We start from the raw sequence: 23,634 nt of genomic DNA, 5'->3' as shown, positions 1-23,634 counted from the left end.
GCCGGAATCATAAACGCCAGATTACATCTCATTCTCTTTGTACTCCCGGAGTGCTGGAGCTGAAGTGTTGCATTTGCGTAATAAGGTTGGAAAAAACAAATGGTCTCTTCTCAGTGGCGTGTTCTGTGTTTGTAGATAAACAGAAGGAGAATGAAAGATTACGAGAGTCCCTCTCCAGGAAGGCTGCGAACCTCGAGCACCTCCAGCGCGAGGTCGCCGGCATGAAGGCGAAGAACGGAAGGCTGCAGCAGGAGGCGGGCCAGTGGCAGAGGCGCAGCCAGCAGCTGCTGCAGGAGCTCTGTGACAGCCGCAGCGAGCTGAGCAGGTAGCGGCCTGGTGCACCTGTGTCCTGGGGCATATGCGGGCGACCCTGCTCTGGGCTGCAGTCTTGGCACAGGGCACATCCACCCGCCTAGCGCATGGGGCCAGCAGTGAGACAGTGAGCACCCAACACAGAGTGTATCAGGCGGGGGTCAAACTTATGGAGAGAGGTCATTGGAGGAAGGAGGATAGGGCCTGGGGGCAGGCTGTGGTGGTTTTTCCAGGGCAGGTCGGGGAGGCCTCTGCAGAGATGCCCTTCAGGAAGTGAGGGCGTGAGCTCTGCAGTATCTGGCAGAAGGTCATGGTTAGAGGAAAGGGTACAGGCCCGGAGGCACGTGTCCTTGGCTTCTGCAGGGCAGAGCAGGGAGGCCGAGGTGGGGGTGAGGGCAGAGATGTGGCCGAGCGCCGGATCATGCAGGACCTTGTCACACACAATAAAGACTTTGGTTTTTGCTCTGAGTGACACAGCGAGGTTGGGGAAGATTCTGAGTCGAGGAGGGCATGAATCGGACTTCGGTTTTAAAGGGGCTGTACCAACTGCTCTTTGCAGTTTCCCCTTAGACCCTGTCTTGTCCCCCATGTCTTCCGTCTTCCTGTCAGCACTCTTGAGTGTCCGGCTCTTTTAGAGTGACCGACATCAACCTCAGTTACCCGAGGTGGTGCTGTGATTCAGCGAGATCAGTGACTTGGCCGTCACACAGTCCTGGCTCCTCCGTGGGGTGGTGCACCCTGGAGAAGACAGAGCCGTGGAGCTGCTCACCGCCTCTTCTCTGAGTTGCGGGTTAGCACGCCCCTTATCGGGTGCCTCTGAAGATTTCAGGAGATGACGTGTGTAAAGGGCTGGGCCTGGAGGGGTGCTCTGGAAGTGGTAGCTGTGACTGGAATTCTTAACCACGCTTGTCACCAAGTCCACACTCTTCTAGCTGGAGGGTGGATTGGCTCACCGTGGGGTGATTCGGAGTCCCTCCAAGTTGGAATTGACCTCTCCTCCCCGTGGTGCCCCGGCCTCTGCAGGGTGCAGGAGGAGGTGAAGTGGAGGCAGCAGCTGCTCTCACAGAATGACACGGTGCTCCAGTCCTTGCGAGTGGAGCTGAAGGTGTACAAGAAGCTGGACGAGGAGCACAGGATCCCCAGAGGTGCGGGCACTCTGGGCCGAGGCCTCTCCTGGCCTGGGCTGTGCGTCTTGGGCTGTCCACTCACCCAAACAGGGTCCAGCGCTCCTTCCTGAAATGCTGTCATCAGACCCCACGCTCACCTCCTGGGCGCATTAGGTATATTTTGCAGCAAGCTTTTTCTGAAGGAGGCCCAGGAAACAAGGAAGGCTCGGGAGTCAGGCCAGCTGGGCTCTGGGTTTCCACTGGCCTGGTGCCCGGCTCTGTGGCTTTCGGCAGGGGGTCTCATCCCTCTGGGCCTGCTTCTTCCTCTCGAAAACATACCTACTGATACCTGTCCTGTAGGTTGTCATGAAAATTCAGTGAGGTAATGCACTAAACGCATCCTCGCACAGCACCGAGCACGTCGCAGGCACGCAGGGTAGGACTCGTGGTAGGGTTTTCTTGTCAGCGTGTTTCCTTTTGCCCATCCAGTCAGCACACGTTTACAGAGCTCTCCCCACTCCACACTGGGCACTGCCCTGGAGGTGGGTGTCGGCCCCAGTCCTCCCTGTGCCCCAAGAGAGACGCGGCTGTAAACTCAGGTGTTTTAGAATCAATTTTGAGGTGTGGTGGGGTTTTTTTTAAGCTAATTTTCCACATGGTTTCTCCCTATTGAACGTTTATCTAGAAAAAGGTCACCTCCCAGCTTTTATTTTCTCTTCAAGTTGCTTTTCTTATTCTTGTTGTGCCTTTTTAATATACTCTGGCTCTTAAAATCAGCCCCTTTCATTCTATAATTCCACCCAAATAGATTTTATTACTACCAGACATAATTTCAGGGTTTTGGTGTGCAATTTGCTGGGCTTTTATGGCCAGAAGTGAAAATTAATTTCCAGCTTTTATTTAGCCTGTGGAATAGCAGCAATTAAGCCTGCCAATATTTTTGTTTTCAAAGTCAAGTTGTTATTTTAAATTGTACCTAGTTTTTAGGAAGGGAAGGGTGGGTGCTGGTGGTGGCGGGTGGAGAACTCTGTCAGGCTCCTTCAGTGGCTGATCCTGTGGCGGAAGAAGGTGACAAGGCTTCCCCTTGCACGTGTTTGCAGAGTCCCGAGCAGAGGCGTTGGGAGAAGCCTGGAAGGGGCAGGCCCCTCTCGGTGACCTGCGTGACCTGCTGGCGGAGATCCAGGCTCTGCGGACACAGCTGGAGAGGAGCATCGAAACCAACAGCACGCTGCAGGGCAGGCTGCAGGAGCAGCTGGCTCAGGGCGGCCGCAAGGCCCCAGATGCAGCTCTCGCTTTGGCGCTCCAGACCCTGCCGGCGCCCGAGCCCCCTCAGCCAGACCAGCACGGTACTGCTCCCGGCTCTCCTCGCTGTCGCAGGACGGGGCCCTGTGTGTCTGTGCGGGACCCTCGAGCTCTTGCATGTGGCCCTTGCTCACAGAGGTGTCCTTCCCTTGACAGCAGACATACTGTACCCTGACCACTGATTACCTGTCACCTTTGACAAAATGGTGTAATCTCTGTCTGGGGCCCCCTGGTTCTCAGGGAAGGGGAGTTTGGCTTCCGGCCACCCTCATGGCCTCTGGTCTCGCCCCCTCCCATCCATTCAGTCCTACTCACATCCCTCCCCTGCTGAAAATCCAGTCTTTCTTCCTGCCTTTGAAAGGGAACTTAAACCTTTTGTCCTGGCTGTCCGTGTTTTTCTGAATCTGAAAAAGCATCCTGGTAGTTTGAAAACTGGTTCTTTTTTGCACGTGTTTGTGGGTTTATCGTCTAGCCCAGCAGAGGCTGTGTAGGGTGGCGAAGGGGGCGAGACTGGGCTCAGTCCTCTGCCACCTGCCCAGCCAGAGGGCCAGGCTCACAGCAGTCGGGCAGGCCGTCCTCTTTGCTCCCGATGGAGGAACTAAGACCCAGCGAGTTGCTCAGAATGACACAAGGAGTCGGTGATGGAGCTTGAGAAACCGTTTTTCAGCTCTGAGTCCAGAACTGTCCCCGAAGCACCACCTGCCGTTCCGGAGCCTCAGGTGCCGGGGTTCCCCTGCCCGTCCAGTGGGACGAACAATGCCCACGCGTTTCATAAACACGTGTTGTGAGGGTTTGGACTGTCTTTAGTTGAATTGGAAATTATGTCTGTTGCCTTTAATTTAAAAAATTAACATCTCTTAAAGATACCCAGTCAACCTGCTTTAGAACTTGTGATTGGCTCATTGGTTTCTCCTTATAAGGATTTTAAGTTTTTAACTAAAAAGGTGATGTGACAATATGAAACAGAAAGTGGAAAAAAATCCTTCACGATCTACAAAAAGACAGTTTCTTACTTGGCATACTTTTCTCCATTCTAGTCTACATTTCCCAGGTGTAGGCATGAATTTATGTTGTTTAGAGTGGTTTTTGTGCCGTTCTGTGTCCTTTCTTTGTTTTTGCCCAATCTCATATCATAAATGTTTCCCCTCTCTTCCCATGGGCTTTCTGATTATTGTTAGCAGGTTATTGTTGGTCACCAGACCATGACCCTGGTGATTATTAGAGTGGTCTCTGATTTGGGGCTTTATTAGACATCAGTGTAAATATGCTTTTCGCTGGTAAACTGAATTCTTAGGATAAAATTCTACTGGGAGAATCTCAAAGGGCCTGAAGGTGCCATATTGCCACCTCCTGTGTGAGGCATACATCAGCAGTGGGCATTACTGTTTCGAATGCGGGTGCTTCCCTACTGAGAGCGTTGAGAGGGGGCCCAGGAGACTGGGGGGTGGGCGAGGGGAGACTGAAGCAGGAAACAGTCCTGTGCTTGGGGTGTCCAGGAAGGGGAGTCGGGCAGCTGGAGCAAGGGGGCCCCCGAACAGCCTGTGCCTGCTGCTGAGCGTGGTCTGGGGTCGGCCCTGCGTGGGCCGCACAGGGGGCACCCCGAGAGTGTGTCAGAAATCACATGACTGCCCCAGTGAAACACTTTCCAGGAGTGAAGGTTCGAGCTGTATCTAGGCAGCAGCCTCTCTCCCTTTGCAGAAGACTTTTCAGAACTGGATTTACATGCCCCCGATTGGAAAGTTCTGCTGGGAAGACTGCTGTTTTGGGCAGAAAGAGATACCTTTTAGGAGTCACAGCACACCTTCCGGAGGTGCCTGAGCAGGAGGAGCTGGGTGGGGCATCCGAAGGCCTGGACGGTTCTCGCTCTGCCAGCACGCTCTGGGCTGTGCCAGACAGGTCACCTCTCCGTCTCTCTGCCTTGGTCTCGTCTTCCAGGAAATCTGCATTACACTGCCAATCTGCTCACCGAGCTTCTTACTACATTCCTGAGTGGAAGTGGTTTCTGAATCAGGAGTCACGGGTCATCTTGTACAGCATCTCACTGATTCCTCCTTACATTGTTTCAAATGCATTGCCTCCCAAATCCTACTTCGGGTCGCTCTTCCGCCTTGCTTGGGTTCCTGCAGCAGCCTGTAGACTCACTCCTGCAGTCCAGAGCGCAGATCTCAGCTGGACACTGCCCTGCCCCATCCACCCTGAGTGGGTCCCCACAGACCTCACAGTGGCTCCCTGGGCTCAGCTGTTGACCAGCTTCATGACCGCTGGGGGTGTCGTGACAGCTCACTGCTCAGTGCCTTTGTATTTGCTCCTTCCTCTGCTTGCATTTCACCCTCCTCCTGGGTTAGCACCCTTCCCCTGAGCTCCCGCAGCCTCCGGCCTCCCTCGCTTAGCCCTGACCGCCCCAGAGGAAAACTGCCTGTTTACCTGTTTGGACAGGAGGGTCCTCCCTAGGAGGGACTGGGCTGCCTCACTATTACCCCGTGTCTGCACCAGCCCGGCAGGAGAGGTGCCAGCGAGGGTGTGGACGGACGCTTGTGTGCCAGGCACTTTACTCTTCAGTTCTGTCTGTGAAACTAAAACTTTAACAGTTCGTTTTCCTTCCCTTGTTTTGCATTTTGTAGATGGTGACAGACGTTCTGTGGCCACTGGCAATTCATGTGATCTGTTTGACCCCACCCAGGCGGTGGCTCCGAGATCAGGTATAGAGGGAGAGTCTGGGCTGACCACAGCAGGCTTGGGCTCACCTGTGGGGTGTTTTGGGTGGAAGAGAAGGAGGTCCCTGGTTTCAGCTTGGCAGGGTGTTTGGCAGGGTTTGGGATTTCATGTTCTCAGCATCTCCAGCTGGCGATCCCCTTCTCCAAGCCAGCTAGTTTGTTTCTGGCTATTACCAACCTCAGTGACATTATTGGGTCTCTGTTGATTAAAGTGTGACACCTTCGAGTGGCTTTCAAGGACCCCCAGCAGCCAGCCTTGGTGTGGCCTGTCTGGCCTTGTCCCTCTGCCCTCGAGATCTCATCCAGATGGGTCACCACCCTGCAAACATGGTCCCTCTTCCCTCCCTCCCTCCTTGCCAGGCGGCCCTTGCCCCCTCTCTGCCAGTGAAAATCCTGCTGCTTCCTCCACGCTCACCGTGAGTGAAGACTTCACTGGTGTCCCCAGTCAGAATTATTTGTCCAGACATATGTGGGTCCAAAGAGAAAAGCAACAGGCTTTTACCTCTGTTTAGCATAAATTTTTGCACCTTTTCAACTCAACTGTTGCTTTGTCTAGCAAGCCTTCCCTGACCTCCCTTCCTGTACAGAGAATTGATGTGGTTTTAACTCTGAGCCCCAGCCCTTCATCATTGTGCTGTTACACCTCCCACATGGTGCCTGTGTTCTGAGCAGACCTCGGGCTCCTGGAGTGCAGGCACTGACTTGATTCATCTGTGCAGACCGGGGTCTTCTGCAGAGTGGGTGCCTGGCCTGATAAGTGTTGTTTGAATTGAACTGAGCGTCTCCCACATGATACAGAAGCCCGGCGTGGGGTAATACACAGGCCGAGGGCCGCTCTTAGCCCTCCTGCCTGGCTTCAGTGTGGTTGAACGCAGCTCATGGAACAGAGTGCTGCCCCCAGTGGATCTGACATCTTCCCTCTCATTCTGTGGCTTCAGAGACTCCTCCACTCTCTAGAAATGACGTGGACTCCCTCTCCTGTGACAGTGGCAGCTCTGCCACCACTGCCCCGTGCATGTCTCGCCTGGTCCCTGGCCACCACCCGTGGGCCAGCAAGAGTGGCTGCCACGTCCTGGGCCTGATTGAGGACTATGACGCCCTCTGTAAGCACATTGGCCAGGGCCAGAAGCTCCTTGCCGAGATGGACGTTCAGATCCAAGAGGCTCCCAGCCCCTCAAGTCAAGAGCTGGGAACAAAGGTAACCTGACCCGCAGAGCTGGAGGGAGGCAGATGCTCACTGGGGGCAGGTGTGGACCTGTGGGCTGAGGGTGCTCGGAGGCAAGGGGTGTGAGTGTCCTCAGTTGGGCCTTGAAATGGGGGCCCTGGAAATGTAGCCCGCGAAAGCTGAGATGTTGGGTCCAGTCTGGGGGACTGATGCTCTTTCCTGTGGGAGGGACCCTTGTCAAGGCTGATACCCTGTGGCACTACTGTCACTTCCCGGGGATCTGCCCTACGCCTGCCTCTTTCTGTCCAGTCTTCCATCCATCCTTCTGCCCTTTGGTCCTTCAGTGAGTCCATCGGTCCCCTGCCCAGTCACCTGGCTATCAGCCGCCCAGGCCTCTGCGTGGGCTCAAGCTGCTGTGAGTGAGATAGCGACAGTCCCATGCTTCACGCAGCAGGTGGCAGCCACATGGAGCTTCTCAGCAGCTCTGCTGAGCCCGCCGGTGTGAGATGACCCACAGCCCCTCAAGGCTGCTGGCGCTGCCATCTCTCCTTGAAGGGCAGCTTTTCAGGTGGTGTTTCCTCCCGTCCCAGAACAGCCCTGGGAGCAGGTGACGTCATTCCTGCTGCTCACTGCTGGGCTGCAGTGCCTTGGAGCTGTTGAGATTGGAGTTCAGTTCTCTGCCCTCCAAGGCCCTCTCTCCATCTCAACTCAGCTTCCTGAAGATTGCTGTTCATCCCCTCACTCCCCTGGGCAGAGACTCCACGTGCCCCGGGAGCAGTTTGGGCGCCAGGGGTCTCTCATTCACAGGCCTGCTGCCTCCCTCCTGCCACCGTCCCCAGGTCCCCCAGGGTGCCCTGCCCCCGTGTCAGCCTGGGCTGCCTGCTGTGTCCTGCTTGCCGGCCACAGCTGGCTTCCAGTCCGGCCCCTGATGCCCTCTGGGCTGGGAGACCCCTCAGTGCCTTTCAGCTCTGCCTTCTTCCTGCCTCATCTTGCTGAAATCTCTCAAAGTTACCTTTCTCTGAGCACTCGTGTGCCAGGTGCTTGTCATCAGATTCCTTGTTTCTCCCAGACTGGACCCAGATTCTACTGGTCCCTCTTCTTGGGTTCTGTCTGAGGCTACTTGAGCCCCCTGCTCCCTGGTACCTATTTTGCCTTTTTGTTTTACTGTTACATTGTAGAGGTCAATTTTGCATTTTATATTTGACTAGACAATAAGCTCCAGGAGAACGGGGTAGTGTCTTGCTCAAAATTGTATGTCCACTGCCTAGCTCAGGGCCTGGCTTGGAATAGATGTGTGGTAGATATTTGTTGAGTGAATCAATAAGTATTAATAAGATTATTGTTCTTTTGTGATTATAATCTTTATTGTGCAAAAGTTAGAAACTAGAGAATCATAAAAACAAAATGTCGAAATGCCACATAGTGCTCAACACTTAAAATGTTGATAATACACTGTTAGCTCATTCATAAAGCTTAATTATGATTCCAACATATATGAATTTTATATTTTGACTCTCAGTTCACAGTATGTTAACATTTTTCCTGTCTCACTCTAGAACTGATTTTTATGGCTGGAAATAAGCTAATGTGGATTTATGTACTGTTTCACCTGGCTGTTGGATATTTCAGCTGTGATGGTCCTTACAAATGCATCACTGGTCCTAGCTTTGAGTAGCCATTACGGATGAGTTCCCAAACGTGGAGTTGGACGCTCCAAGGTTGTGAACTCTCCAGGGCCCCTGTGGCAGACCTGGCCCCGCCCCCTTCCATTGTTATGTGGCTGCACCTTTGTCTTCACTGCGCAGTGTTATCTGTAAGTGGCTTTGTTGCCAGTTTGATAGCTGAAAGGGGTGTCTTGTTTTATTTTTATTTACTTCATTTTGAAGACAATGCTCTTTTGTCTTTTAAAAATGTATTTTAGTGTGTTGGTCATAATTACATTAGACAAGACTAAAATGAAGGAGAGAATCCTAGAAGCAGCAAGAGAGAAGGGGACAGTCACCTACAAAGGAGTTCCCATCAGACTGTCAGCTGATTTCTCAAAAGAGACCTTACAGGCAAGAAGGGGCTGGAAAGAAGCATTCCAAGTCATGAAATCCAAGACCTACATCCAAGATTGCTCTATCCAGCAAAGCTATCATTAGAATGGAAGGGCAGATAAAATGCTTCCCAGATAAGGTCAAGTTAAAGGAGTTCATCATCACCAAGCCCTTATTGCATGAAATGTTAAAGGGACTTATGTAAGAAAAAGAAGATAAAAATATGAACAGTAAAATGAGAACAAACTCACAACTATCAACAAATAAGCCTAAAAGAAAAGAAACAACGAAAACAAAAACTAAGCAAACAATCAGAATAGGAGTAGAATGAGAAATGGACATCACACAGAGGGATATCAGTGGGGAGGGGGAGTGAGGAGGGAGAAATGGGGGAAAGGTACAGGGAAGAAGAAGCATAATTAATAGACATAAAATAGACAGGGAGAGATAAAAATGGAACAGGAAAGGGGACTCAGAGAACTTATATGTACAACCCGTGGACATGAGCTAAGGGGGGGAATGTTGGAGGGCTGGGGGGACAGGGTGGAGGGGGGATAAAGAGAAAATTGGAAAAGCTGTAATAGCATAATTAATAAAAATATTTTTAAAAAATTACCAAAAAATACAGTTTGGGTTTCCCCCCGCTGTTCATGTTCCTTGCTTTCTCATGCTCTTGGCATCCGAGTGTGAGTTGGCTCCTGCCAGCAGAGAGGGTGGGGGGGACTTGCGAGGCCCCGCTGTGCGAGGCAGTGAGCTGTCCAGGGGGTGGTGGAGACAGAGGCGTCCATCTTGCCTCCCTTGCTGTTGGCGTCGCTCACTGCCCCTAGAGGCAGCGAGAGTGGTCCCACCATGTTGCTGCTTCTTGGCATAGTAAACACAGTTAATGCAGGTGGTTATTAATCATGGTTATTGACTGGGCTAAAATCACCACCGAAATTCTCTCATAATCTGTAATTCACCCGCCTTTAAGAACAATAAATTGGTGTCATCTGGCCCCAGGCTCTTGCTCAGCATGTGGAACAGGAGCCCTGCAGTCTGGAGATTTATGCTGCCTGTTGCAGCTGGCTCGTCCCCCGTCTTTTTCAAGACTCCACGTAACAGCCTTCTTATCCCCCCACGCAGGGTCTGCACCTGGTGCCCCTGAGCAGGTTTGTCTCCGGAGTGAGCAGAGCCAAGCTGGTCCTGGAAGAGGCCGAGAGGTTGCTGACGCTTCTCTGGAGGGTCTCACTCCCCACAAGTGGCCAGTGCACACTGCACTGTGAGCAGGTGGGTGGTGCCACATTGGTTCAGAGGCTCAAGGATGCCACTAGGGCTCGTGTCTCAGTCTCGTGTGCATCCAGCCCAGGACCTGGCTCACGGCAGTCGGGCGGGTGCTTAATATGGGGACTATGTTGGGTGGCGGGGGGAGGAGGACAGGGAAGGCGCTGTGTTTGTTAAGAGCGGTGTGCCAGGCACTGTGCTGGCTGGCCCCTGCGTGTTCCCCCTCACCCTGCCCTGCCCCCCTCCCAGGACATCAGTGTTGAGGGAGATCCTGTTTGTATTCCATACCTGAGGCAGCTGAGGTCGGGAGGTGAGGGCTGTGCTGGGGGTTCCAGAGCTGGTGTGGAAGCACAAGTGTCTGAATCTAGAGGATGAACTGGTTTTATGGGCTTTGGGGCCCAGCTCGTTCCCTTCTACTCAAAGTCTCTCTCAGTTCACATGCTTTTCTCTATCTGATGCCTTTTGTTAGCTTTCGGCATCATGTTTGGTGGGCCTCACTCAAGTCTGTTTTAACTACTTAGAAACTGCTTTTTAAAAATCAGTGAAAATCACTTATTATATAACCATTGAAACTTCCTTAAAAGCTTGACTTTATAGTAAGGTGAGTGTGACTGAATTAAGAACAGTCGCTCTCGCACCCATCCTGGTCGCCATCTCATGGCCGCAGTCAGGAGTCAGGCAGCGCAGAGTGGCCCCTGGTTTTTGTCTGTGGGAAACGTGCATCGTGACAGGTGAGCACCCACCGTGGTGGACAGAAACCACCCCGGGAGCAGGAGTGCGCAGGTTAAGGACCCCTCGCTGGGTGGCCTGATAGATGTCTGCCCCTTCATTTCTCTAACCTAGAAATTCTTGCCCCAGGCTGGCAGGAAGGCAGAAGGGAATGTGCGTTCCGTGTCAGCGCTCACCTGGTTACCCCCCTTGCTAGCTCTCCAGCGAGGCAGCTCTCTCTGTGAAAGGGTCTCAGGAGCCTGTCCTCAGATTCCCTCTCGGATCCTGGGGAGCAGGTTTGGGTGCAGTAAGCTTAGGACATATGCCACCAGTCCCGGCGCAGGAAAACTGTGCTTTGCTGATGGGGCCTGGAGTGGGGGAGGGAGTATCAGAGGGAAGGGGGCCTGTTGGCATCCAGCACGCATTGGCCTTTCCTCCTAACCCACCAAGCGCTTTTCCGTCTTAGGTTTAGATGACACAGATGTTCTACTACCTGTCCCCCGCCTCCCTCCCAGCTGGCTGGCTCCTGGCCTTTCAAATCTCAGCTTGCTTGTTTCTTCAAGGGCAGAAAGGGCTCCCTGTTCACTCAGTCCTAGCTTTTGTTCAGCACGCCCCTAGCACAAATTATAATTATGTTTTTGTTTGTTTAATGTCTGCCTTCCTCTGCTTTCAGTGAGGGGCCAAGTCTAATTTGTTTATGTTTTAAATGAATCAATGAATAATTTCCTTTCATACTCGAACCTTTGTCCACAGGATTTTTAAAGCACAATGTGTCTGAACTAACCAATTTACCCTCCGTGCAGTGTTTTTGTCCTCAGCACATAGTGATGTCTGTTAAATAGAGTGCAGTTCTTACTCCACGTGTGTCTGTGTGTGTGTGTGTAAACTCGAATCATACTTGCATCGACCTCCCGCACTGGCGAATTGGTCCAGGGACTGGTCGGTGCTCTTGATGATTCCTCCCGTCTTTCCGAGGCTTTCTTGGGGAGTCGATGATGTTCACTTTAGCGCGACAGGATGTTAGAGCCACAGAAAGGACCTTCGAGACGCTCTGATACGGTTGCTGGTGCGCACAGACCCCTGTGTGGGGTCAGATTGCCTCTGGCTGCTTTTCTGCCCCCACCCGTGTTCCGTACACCTGTCCCTGCCTGTGTTCTGTACACCTGTCCCCACCCGTGTGTTCCATACATCTGTCCCCACCCGTGTTCCGTGCAGCGCCTTTTCCTTGGTGTGAAATGTGTGTGAATCAGATTTCCAAGTTTTCACCAGCAACCCCAGTGGGTTTTCACTCCTGGTGTTTTCTCTGAGTGTCATTCATTGATTTGCCTTTTGCATTTAATGCATTCAGTCCCTTGGCCTACTCAGGAAAGTGTGACTGTACCCTTCAGTTTGTCCAAGAAAGTTGTGGGGGGTTACACATACATTCACCTGTTCATTTGCACATTTTTTAAAGGGAAGGGTAACTGATAAGAAACGCAGGCTACCTGTAAGGATGAGAAGGACGAGGGTGGAGGGGCAGGATGGAAGGGAGCTTCCTGTGAGCGGCCCTTGTTTTGTAAGTTTGACTTTGAAATCATATAAGTGCTTTTACATAATTATAAATAAAAATAAATCAAAATGCAAAAAAAAAAGCTGTTTCTAAAGATTCATAGCAGGATGCAGTGAACCAGCCTTAGTGTCTGTAGCACCGAAGGCACAGGCACGCAGAGGAAACACTTGACCTCTAACAGTCATTTGGCTGCACCGTCCCTCATGGAGCTACTCTGAGGGCAGAGGAGCTACAAAAACATTTTTAGCTGTTTTCAGTGATTAAATTGTTAGTAATGCTGGTATGGATATTACGAAACTATTATATTTCTGTTATAAAACAAACTTGTTGAAATTTTTGCTGTCATAGAAGAGATAATAAATTTAAAAAATTAATGAAGTGAAATTCCTGCAGTCTTAATTTGAATTGGAAATATCAGTATGAACTCACGATGTATTTACTATTAAAAAAATTTACAAGTTCTCTCTACTTAAAAGGCTGTAAAAGTGTTCAACCCAGAACAGCGAGCACCTCTGGTGCCAGCTCGTGGCTTCTAAATACCTTTCCCCCCTGAGAGGAGCTAGGAGTCCTTGGAGAAGTGGCTTGATTCTAGATGTGGGGCAGGGAATGCAGGATAGGACCTTAGAACTGTTTTTATCCTGGGAGAGGGGAGGGGGCAGTGAGACTTGCAGGTTTGCGGGGTTTCTCAAACTCTGGCTCCTCAACCCGCAGCACCAGCACCTCTGGAAACGGGCTGGGAAGGCAGATTTGGGGACCTCGTCCCAGACCCACGGAATTAAAAAGTCTGGGAGTGGCCCCGCATTCTCTTTTTACAAGTCCCACTGGGGGCTCAGGGAGCCACTGGGTCAAAAGAAATTTGAGAGACACATCAGTCAAATGCAGAATATGGTGTTTTTTTGTATGCCAGTTTAATTAGAATCAAACCAGTTGTTAAAAAAATGAAACTGTGATGTGGTCAGAGAAATGTGTCTGCTGACACGCATTTGGTGACAGGAGGTGGTCATTGTCATTGTTCAGGGTCTGATCATACTGTGTGTGGATTTTTTAAGAGAATCATTTTCTTTTAGAGCTATACATTAAAACGTTTTATGGATGAAATATGATTGACTTCTAGGATCAGTTTTCAAAGTACTTTTAGAGTGAGGATGTTGATGGAACAGTTTTGGCCACGATTTGATCATTCCTGGGTACCTTGGTGGTCCATTGTCATGTGCTTTCTACTTCTGTAAATGTTTGTGTATCTTCATTGTGAAAAAGAAAACAAATGCAACGTACAAAGAATGCCCCAGCTCCAGAGTCCAGTGGACGGACGGACGGACGGACGGACGGACGCTTGTGGGGAAGCTGAGGCCTCCTGGGCGGTGGGTGCTTTTTGGCTCGGAGCTCAGCTCTGTGGAGCTCCTCCGGGAGTGAGGCTCTCTGTTCTGCTCTCGGCATCTCACTGTCTCTGTGACAGCGGCCTCCAGTGAGTTAGGTATCAGTTACTGCCTTTTTCTGGAAGCCCGGACTGAAACTCCCCAGCCGCAGCGTCAGGACAGCCGGAAGCGACGAATGGGGCTGTCGACCCTGCTGTTTCCACCACGGTGTCGCTGTCCTGTAAAAGTGAAGGCTTTGGTTCAGAGGGAGAGCAGACTCATAATGATCTAAATTCCTCATTCCTCGTTTCGGGGCTGGATAGAACGTGTACAGTGTGTTTGGAGAGTGCAGCTGACACCTAACCCCCCACCCCGCCCCCACCCGTTGGCAGCCGGTCTTGAGGCACCTACTCTGAGCCAGGCGCTGGTGGTCCGAAGGAAGAATTCCTGAGTTCTGCCTTCAGGCAGCGTGTGGTCCAGGAGGCCAAGCAAACGCGTAAAGGACCAGTTACCACCCAACGTGAGATGGGCAGTGCAGGGGAAGCGTCCAGCACAGTGGGTGGGCACCCAGAGGAGCAGAAGCCAGCCTAGACTCCTGGGGGGGAGTCTCAAGGAAAGCTTCCTGGAGGAGGTGATGGCTGAGCTGACTTTAGAGGGAGGAAGAGAGGCTGGCGAGGCAGAATGGAGGTTAGCTGGGCAGGGCCACGTGACCCTCCGCCCTGCCTTCAGGCGTCACCTCCTTTGAGTCTCACCCTTGCAGTGGAGTGACGGTTGGGAGCATCCCTATTTTGTGGAAGGGACTCCAGCTCTGCGATTGTCCGAGAATGTGCGGCCCTTAAAGTGGCCAGAACACAAATCCCGGTGGGCTCTTACTTAGCAGGAGGAAGAGAGTGGAGAACACCTGCTGTTTACATAGGCCGTTTGGGGAGAGCAGTTGAAGCCCTTGTAGCTGACACAATTGTTTAATCTCAGAAGTAGGTTAAAGCAGGGAGTAAAAAATTAATACATACCTTAAACATTTTAGTTTAACTTAAAACAGTTAAGTGCACATTCATTTGCCATTCTTTTGATGTAGGGCCAGAGCCTCCCCTTTGAATGCGCGTCTGCTCTGTGGAGGTCTGCGTTTTCTTCCTTTCATAAATTACATCCATAATGTATGTCTGTCACTTCCAATTTCTGTTCCTTTAAGATGAAGAAAAATCTTAGACACATGAAAAGCAATTTGAATATAGAACTTCGCTAGACCGTGTTCTTCCCACAACTTTATGGCTGATTCACCCACACCTAATTTGCCAGTAATGTGTTTTTTAGTGACTTGCCTTTATCATGTCTTTCCTGAGGCATATGTTAGTTTTCATACAACTGGGTCTCTCTTTTCATACACATTTCACAGCTTTACTTAATACTTAATTCACATACAGTAAGCCTTCACTTAACATCGTCTGTGTGACTTTTAAGCAGAATGACATATAACGAAACCAATTTGACCATAGACTAATTGATACAAACAGGAGTTAAGTGCCCTGGGCGCCTCATCGGCCTTAGAATGAGGTCATCCTTCACTCGAGGACGTGCACAGCTCCCCTCCTGGGAGCAAAGGCATTCGATGTGGCAGAGGGCGGTCTGAGCCAGGGCACTGTGCGGGCGGCTAGTTTAGGAGGGAGCGTCCCTGAGCCCTTGGGCGAGTTCGGAGGAGACTAGTTAAGAGGCCCCCTTGGTGTGCGTGCTTCCCCTCCGAGGACCGGGGTCTCTGGTTCCGTGGCCCCTCACCCTCTCCTCACCTCTGAAAGGTCAAAATCGGCTCCCCAAAGGATCACACTCTCCTAATAATACTTTGCTATCTCTTCTTAAGATTTAACAATTTAAAAAAATGAGCATTGTAGCTTTTGTTTAAAAAGTCAGTCAATTCTGATAAATTTTAAAAAACGAAAATAAAACATTCTGAATCACATTTCTTGAGGGTAATCACTCTCAATATTTTGATGACATTTCTCTGTCACCAGTTTTCTGTAGACATCTTGATACACCCATCTGTGGGTACAGAGATATGTGTTCAATTTCGTGAAACCAGAATGCCGACTGCAGTAGCCGTTCTGGGCTCCTTGTCGCTAATTACTGTCACCGAGCAATGTCAATAAGTACAGCTCTACAATATCATTTTTTAAAGATTTTATTTATTTATCTTTAGAGAGGAAGGGAAGGAGAGAAGGAGAGAAGTATCAACGTATGGTTGCCTCTCGTGAGTCCCCTGCTGGGAACTGGCCTGCAACCCAGGCATGTGCCCTGACCGGGAATTGAACTGTGATCGTGTGGCTTGCAGGCCCGCGCTCAATCCACTGAGCTACACCAGCCAGGGCAAAATACCATTTTTAATGGCTGCAGAATCACCCCGCTGTGTGCGAGCACCGTAATTTATTTAGCTAGATCCTTATTGAGACAAAGCAGGTAGTTTATTTTTTCCTACTGCAAGCACCTCCGAGATGAGCATCCTTGAGTACAGGCATGTTCTTGTGCTTGTATTATTCCCTGGGGGTAAGTGCCACAGGGCAGAATCGCTGGGTCAAAGGGTTCAGTGCATTTTACAATTTGGTTAAACCTCGACAGGACACTTGTTCCCCCTGGGCCACCAGCGGTCCTGAGAGAGCAGCTTCCCGTGGTTGCTGGAGTTTGCCTGTTTTTGCCAATCTGACCAGCAGAAAATGGCTTCTACTTTTCATTTGGGTATCTTTTGTTAGTCAGGGTGAGCATCTTCATACATGGTTTTATAATTCTGCCTATGTGGCAGGGTGGTTTTCTATTCTCTGTTCAGTTTTCTAATTCCTCTTTTCTTCAGATTGGAGAAATGAAGGCAGAGATCACCAAACTGCATAAAAGATTATTTGAACAGGAAAAGAAGTTACAGAACACCATGAAGCTTTTGCAGCAGAGCAAACACCAGGAAAAAGTCATCTTTGATCAGTGTGAGTGAGTGGTTGGGGCTGGCCGCCATGTCTGACCACTTTCTACCTCTGGGGACTAAAGAGCCAGCCCTGGACCTCCCCCTTGGGAGCCTGGACCATTCGCCATCGTGCCTGCTATTTGTGGGTTTCCTTGTGGACCCACACAGACAGATGAGTTCACTTACCAGACTTCTGCGAGGGGGCCACTGTGCGTGGACTGTCCCCTCATTGGGGGCCGGTGTGTGGCGTGTGCAGTGATGGGAACACGGGCAGGCTCTCAGGGAGCACGAGGGTGGGGTGGGGCGGGTGTCACTGTGCCCTGGGAGGAGCAGGCATTGGTCAGGCGGGGGCAGAACAGTGTGGACAAAGGCAGAGAACAAAGAAATAAGGTTTTATGTGCACAAAACCATCGACACTTCACATGGCTGGACTAAGAGCTGTAAGTGGCCACTTGAGGCAGGAGGGGTCTGGGGGACAGGACTGCATCACAAAAGGCCTGAGGTGGCAGGCTCAGGTGTCAGGCTCTCAGCAGAGCATCAACCTGTCACATCTGCGTGCCGGAAAGGCTGGCGAGGAGCAGCCGGTTCTTTGGCTGGATTGACGAGAAGGACGCCTGGGCCGGGCAGTGGGCACCCAGAGGAGGGGGCGGGTGTGAGAAACACTCTGCAGACCAATGCAAGGCTCAAGGTTGGTGAAATGACTCTGTGAGGTCCGCCCCAGCCCTGATCTGGGAGCTTCAGAGATTGTTGGGAGCAGCTGTGTGTCCCCACTGTGGACCCTCAGCTCTCACTCGTGCTGCGTGTTCAGAGGCAGCCTCCGAGTTGCTTCCAGAGCCTCCTGGCAGCGCAGCCTCGGCCCAGCCTTGGGCTGTCAGCCTGTCATCTCCCTGTCTTAGCAAAACTGCTGACCATGGCGCTTTTCTTTCCTCGCTGTTTTCTGCACCCTCTTATTGAAGTCCAGCGTTTCTGGGGCATTTCCGAGAAGTGCAGAACATAGATTAGTGTCAAGTAGGAGTTCTTCGTAGCTCTGTAAGAGCCTTCTGAAAACAGACTGTGAGACTGGCGGAGTCGGAACTGCAAAGAGAGATGCTTAGTCACTAGCAGGTGCTGGGTCCTGCTCTGTGCCCCCATGCCAGGCGTTGGGACAGAGGTGAATGAGGCAGTTTGGCCAGGGGGAGGTTTGACTTAATGGGGGCGGCACGAGAATGAGCTGCAGAATGGTGAACCTTGAGCCGCAGGGGGGCAGGAAGTTGTGCTTTTGTTCAGCCCCCAAGTCCAGGGAGAGTCAGAACTCGCTGTATCAGCACCCCTCAGTAGCCCTGAGCAAGTCAGGGCACGTAAAGTGAGCCCTGTTCACAGGTGAGCACCTTTTGAGAGTGGGTGGTAGGTGCAAGTGGGTGAGTTCTCGTGCACATGCGAAGGACAGAACCCAGCCGATGCGAAGGTTGGTGAGTGTGGACTTATTAATGAGCAAGTTCAGATCTCCACTCTCCTGTGTGACCGGAATAAGTGACTTCAACTCTCTGAACTTCAGATTCACCATCTGTGATTGGAGACAGTAATTCCGAGGACTCACACCCGCCAGGCAGGCCTCAGTTCTGAGCACAGCTTTATAAAGTGCCCCAGTTTCCTCATCGGGTGGGAGTGACACCTTAACTTCACTGTACTCTTCTGGGACAGAGTAGAGGCTCAACAGACGTCGTCCTCTGCCACCTCTGTCCCAATGGGTCAGACTGAACCCCGCATGTGGAGGTGGTAAACCATGACTAGTGTGAAAAACCCCAGATGTGTTACAGCATCTCCCACGCTCTGACGGTGTCACCCATCGCCGTGTCTCCGAGGCCTGCCACAGAGCAGGCGCGCGGCTCGGTGCCGGGAGAGGAGCGTGCCCAGGGTCACGCAGCTGGTGGCCGACCTGGCTGTGGGTTCCTAGCCAGGCTCTGCAGCTCGTGCTGATGGTCAGGGCCTGGGAAGGTGCTCGTACCTTGCGGCCTCACAGGCCTGCCCCTAGCCCTGAGTGACAGTGTAAAAGTTGGTGTAGTGTCCCCTCCTGACCCTTCCCTGCATGGCAATGGGAGGAGCAAGGGCCTAGGCCTGTTCTCTGCTGGGGGCAAGCTGGACACTGCATCTCCTCCCACAGTCTACAGGAGACAGGAAGGAAAGACTGTCACCCTGAGACCTGAGGACTTCGCCACGCCCTCGCAGTGTGACCTGGAATCACCGGCTTCACTTTCAGTCTCTGGGACAGGACCTGCTGCTCGGGGCTGGGATAGTCACCTAGGTGACAGTTGTTAGCAGCTGGAAACCACTGGGTGGTGGCTTCCTTGCCAGCACTCTGCTAATGCAGAAGGAGCCAGCACTGGGCAGGACAGACCTGGGCTCGAGTCACTCCTCCGTGCCGGGCAGGTCTGGATTTGGGACACGCCCTTTATCACTCTATCCTTCCGGCTTCTCATGGCAGTGAGGATTTCTGGGAGTGGGGAAGGCGGGCGGTGCCCCTCAGATGTGGGGGCCCTTCCAAGGGGCAGGCGAGCCTCTGCTCTTCCACTGGGAGTGGTCTTTCAGCGTCTCATGATTTTAACCTCCACGGCTGTGATACTCGATCGCTGGAGACTTGGGAAAGGTGTGATCTCTGGAAAGATGCATACGTTCACTCACACATGGACTTGCACTTAGTTTTTGGGGGGTGTGGGGCACCTACCCCTGGGCCCAGGGTAGAACTGCCCTTCAGCGTGGGATTGGGGGAGGCGTGGAGAAGCAGCAGTGCCTCTGAAATCCTCGTTGCCTCTCTGTCCTTCCCCCGGTGTCACAGATGCAAACTGACTTTGTTATTGCCAGGCGGACGTTTCTGTGAGGCAAGAAATAAGTATTTTCTCAAGGCCACCGCGTGGTGCCTCTGTGGAAATGAGTTGATGGGGAGCCTTGGGTGCCACCAGCCAGTGGCCCAGTTCTGGAGCCTGTGCTGCCTTCTCCGGGAGCAGACTGATTCCCTGGCCCTCCCCAAGCCCCGTGTAGCTCAGATCCCTGATCAGGCACAGAACTGTTCCTTGGCAGCGTCCCTGCTGCTGGCGTTTGTGCTGCTGGTGTTTGTGTTGGTCACGAGAAAGCCGGAGGGAAGAAGCACCTGACTCCACAGTTGCTGTGGAGTGCCCAGTGCCCAGTGCCCGTGCACAGCTTGGAGTGCCAGGCCCGCAGGTCCCTCTGCAGTCAGCCCCCCAACGCCCTCCTGTCCTGGAAGAGCATGACTTGCTTGGGAACCACATTGGGCTCCTCTGCCAGCTCAAGGGCAGCTAAGGAGAAAAAATGCCAGAGTTCGCCCTCCCAGGACATTAGGAGCCAGCTCCAAGTGCTGCTAGGGTCAAGTTCAACTTTACAGGACTGCCCTTGACCCTTGGTTTGGCCTTCACACAGGGGTTTGCTTGGAGTGGGGCACACCCCCTCTCCAGCAACCAAAGATGCAGGATGCTAGCCAGGCATAGGCCCCTCCCCACTCTGCTGTGTCGCGCTCCTGGCCCATAGAGGTGAGCCTGGGGTGCACCTGAGGATCCAGCCGGCCTTCAGGGCTTCAGGTTTGTCTAGAACGTGGCGTTGCACCCTCTGCTCTGCCTCTGGTGTTGCTAGGAGGCTGTGGCTTAGCACGGTGTCTTGAAGGGGCACCTCTGGTTCACCCTCTCTGATGGATTATTTTGGTCCTGGTGTGTGGCCTTCACACCTCTCTCTGGCTTGGCTGCTTCAGGCTTGTCTGAGCCATTTGGGGTCCAGGGGGCTGCTCCTCCCTGCACCTGGCTTTTTGATGTCTTCTTGGGCCTCTGTATCTAATCGTCCCCTTCTCTGTTCTCTCCTTAGTGGTCGTAACCCACAAAGTCCTTCGGAAGGCCAGAGGAAACCTAGAGGTAAAACCCCTTTGAGTGTCTTGTACTGGAAGCTGTTTGAGGCGGGGCATGGGGGTGCAGGGCAGGAGGGGAAACAGGGCCCGGGTCTCCCCCCCGCCCCCCCGTGCTTGTGGCCCCCTACCACCCTCATTTAATCGGGCCGTGGTGTCCGTGGTTCTGGTTCCTGAACTCAGGCGCAGTTTTTACTGTGAGAAACACAGTGAATAGTGCCTGGCACGTGGTGGGCATTTAAGACATATTTTTTAATGAATGGGTACAATGTGATCTCATCATCATTTGGTTCCACAGAAATTTACTGACCAAACGGTGTCTTTGATAGTAGTTTCAGGATGAAATGTCACCTTTAACTCTTACCTCAGGGATCTTACCTCATACCTCTCCTTGGACCTAAAATTCTCCTTGTTCTCTTCTCCTAGCTGAGGCCCGGGGGCGCCCACCCAGGAGCAGCCAGCCCCAGCAGACCAGGCTCCTGAGAGCTCTCAGACAATAAAGCTGTGGTTCTCCGCCCCTCTCTGTTCCCAGTGTGGTTCCTACTTACTGAGGGAAAATGAGCTGTTCGGTCAGAGGAAGTCTGTTTTTCCTCTTCATGTTTTCTGTCCTAAAGTTGGTGTAAGGGCTGGTGTCAAGTAAGGGCTGGTGGCGAGCAAGGCCCAGGTGCTCTGCAGTGAGGGGTTGAACAGGCCTTGGGCTTCCGGGCGCTGGGCCTGTTGCCTCTGGGGCAGCCCGTGGAGCAGGGCGTCCCCACCACGCACCTCTGGGCCTCACGTTTACCCGGTTTTCCTTCCTGCCCAGTCTGCCCGGCGGTTTGGAAATTCACGTGAAATGATTTGTTTCAGCTCGGTGCTGCATTTACTTCGTGTGTGACCTTGAAGCCCAGGTCCCGAGTGGGGCAGGCTGGGGCATCTTGGGGGTGGCAGAGAGGTCTCTGCCGATTCTAGTCAGGGGTCTGGAGAGGGATGATGCCACATGGCATGGCTGGGGCACCTGGCTCTGCGCCTGGCCTGTGCACCTGGCATGGACTCAGCATTGTACAGAGACATTCTAGTGCGGCCCCCTGAGGTGGCGCCATTCCCACTGGGGGAACTACCAGGGAGGCTGCGGTGGGGGCTTGGCCTTGTGGTGTCTTCATGATGACCGTGATCTTTCTGCTCCACTGTCCTCATCGCTGCCCGCTGTGTGTGCTGCAACCCCGTCACTGCCCTTGCTGTTGAATTGTGCTGCCTCTTTGCCCCGAGCTCCCTGATGTTCCTGAGGAACTGACGGGGGGGGGGGGGGGGGGCTTGGCCCCATTGGCAGATGAGGCTCCAGACTGGCCCGGCGGGCCGAGAGGCGCCAACAGCTGCACCCTGGCCTGACGCTGCCTGCCCTGCTGCGCTCTTTGGCCTCAGCCCTGCGCCCATCACCTGGGTGCCTGCAGTGTCAGCTGGGCCCGTGGGCCTCTTGTGCAGCGGTTCGAACCCTCACTCGTCTCCCTCTGTGGGCCCATTTCTGCCACCGTTCTGGCGACTTCGGCACCAGTTTGGCTGACCCCTCGGTTTGCTTTCCCTCTGCAGTCACTCACTCTGACATTCTGCCCTCTGACCGTTGCCACCTGCCCTCCAGATCACCCCTGGTCCTCTCTGCCTCCACCTCCTGGGGATCCTAGTCTCTGGTCCCTTTACCTCTTGCTGTTACTGGGCTCCTTCCTCGTTCCGTTTCCATAGTGTTTCTCGAGTCAGGGCCCCCACACCAGAGTTACACGGTGCCCTTGGCCAGATGCTTCCTGCTCTGAACCTGTGAGTGGCTTCATCTGAGCTCCTCACGCATGGACCCAGGTCTGGCCCTGCGGCACCTTGGCTCCCTCATCTCACATCCTCACCCTTCGTGGTCCCGGCAGACTGAGCTGTCTTGTGCTCATGCAGGTGCCCTTCCGAGCCCTCCCCAGCTGTGGTGGCTGAGCAACGTGATGACTCCATAACGTGGTCCACTGCTTCCTCAGGCCGCAACCTCACTGGAGGTGGGGGTGATAGATGGTCTGGGCCAGGCCTGTATTCACAGCACAGCTGAGTGACTCGTCCAAGCTCCCTGCCTTTGTGAGGCAGAGCTGGGACTTGATCCCATCTGTCCTAAACCCCAAAGTGCTCCCTGCTGGTGCCCCTGCAGCTCCCCAATCGGTATGGTGACTTGAGGTGCCGTGATTGCATTGGCTGGAGGCGTAGAGAGCAGAGGAGCAGAAGCCAGGCCGGGAGTCAGGGAACCGGACTCGTCCCCCCTACCGCGGCTCCACCACGCACCCACTTTCTGCCTGTTTCCCATCAGGTGAGGGGCGGGGCAAGTGGCAGGAAGGACCTGGTCTGTTTGGGTTCCTGTCACCTGAGCCCTCTCGTGAGAAGTGTTTGCAGAGTTGGACCTTAATACATTCCAGTGTGTGAAAACTCAGATTTAGGCCTAAAGTCACGTGGCAGCTCCTTTATCTGGAAGCCACACCTGGTTTCCTTAGTGGGAGCTCTGATCTGTGGCCAGGGTGGCTCCACATGGTTCCCTGGCTTCTAGTCCCAAGTCACTTGCTCCTGTCATTCATCTAGACCCCCGTAGAAGGGGTCACCTCTCTGCCCAGTCCTGATCAGCGCGTGAGCCTCACAGTGGGAGTAGCCAGACCCTTTCCAGAAAGTAATGACTCTTACTCAGTGTCTCCCAGGGACTGGTCTCGAGGAAGTTTTCAAAGCCCTATTTACATTCCCATGGTCGATGAATACACATACAAGTGTTTTTGGGGCGGGGGGACAGGGGCAGGGTAGTTCGGACAGAACAGTGGTCAGGGCTCAGGTGGGGCTTGGAAGTCAGACCCGGGTTTACGTGTACCCACAGGGGAGCAGTCTGCCTCCCTCACTGGCGGCTGTGAGCATGCTGCCTGTCAGGGCCAGCGTGCAGCCCCTGGGAGCTGAACTTGGTCATTGGCAAGGGCATGGGCGCCAAGGGCTGTGAGGGCAGATACAGTTGACTTGGTACATTCCAGGCTCTACAGTTGCCTGAGAGCAGGGCCTTGGGAGGAGGCGCCCTGGGCGTCCAGCCCCAAGTGCCTGACTTGCCTCAGTCACTCGCAGCTTTTCAGGAACACAGCAATCCAAGGCAAAGCACATTTTTATCCCCCAGTTCAGTGCTGTGTGAAATATCCACAGCCTTGGACTAGTGGAGGCCCTCCCTCCTCTGGGAGGTGGAGGAGCAGCCCGGTTTGGGCTGGATTCAGGCCAAGAACAAACGCCGCAAATAAGGACAATTTGGACCTTGGAAAAGGCTCCATTGTCCCTGGTGAG

The 23,634-nt window shown here is 53.0% G+C and overlaps 1 protein-coding gene across 3 annotated transcripts in view; it reads left to right on the top strand.

The window, feature by feature from the left end:
- Positions 1–20,860, top strand: part of CDK5RAP2 (CDK5 regulatory subunit associated protein 2) — a 165,893-nt gene extending 145,033 nt beyond the window's left edge. For all 3 annotated transcript variants that reach the window (XM_037059158.1, XM_037059157.1, XM_037059156.1), the window contains 9 exons: positions 136–325; positions 1,336–1,457; positions 2,519–2,764; positions 5,342–5,419; positions 6,373–6,632; positions 9,761–9,904; positions 16,344–16,470; positions 20,295–20,341; positions 20,758–20,860. In XM_037059158.1, coding sequence (XP_036915053.1) covers positions 136–325; positions 1,336–1,457; positions 2,519–2,764; positions 5,342–5,419; positions 6,373–6,632; positions 9,761–9,904; positions 16,344–16,470; positions 20,295–20,341; positions 20,758–20,814 — 1,271 coding nt within the window. In that variant the 3' untranslated portion in view covers positions 20,815–20,860. The remainder of the gene's footprint in view (positions 1–135; positions 326–1,335; positions 1,458–2,518; positions 2,765–5,341; positions 5,420–6,372; positions 6,633–9,760; positions 9,905–16,343; positions 16,471–20,294; positions 20,342–20,757) is intronic.
- The last annotated feature ends 2,774 nt before the right edge of the window (positions 20,861–23,634 follow it).

The sequence above is a fragment of the Sturnira hondurensis genome, unplaced genomic scaffold (genome assembly GCF_014824575.4).
Source record: "Sturnira hondurensis isolate 20B ecotype Veracruz unplaced genomic scaffold, ASM1482457v3 Scaffold0010448, whole genome shotgun sequence".
NCBI classification, from domain to species: domain Eukaryota; kingdom Metazoa; phylum Chordata; class Mammalia; order Chiroptera; family Phyllostomidae; genus Sturnira; species Sturnira hondurensis.
This window is presented reverse-complemented; position numbering and strand designations above follow the sequence as displayed.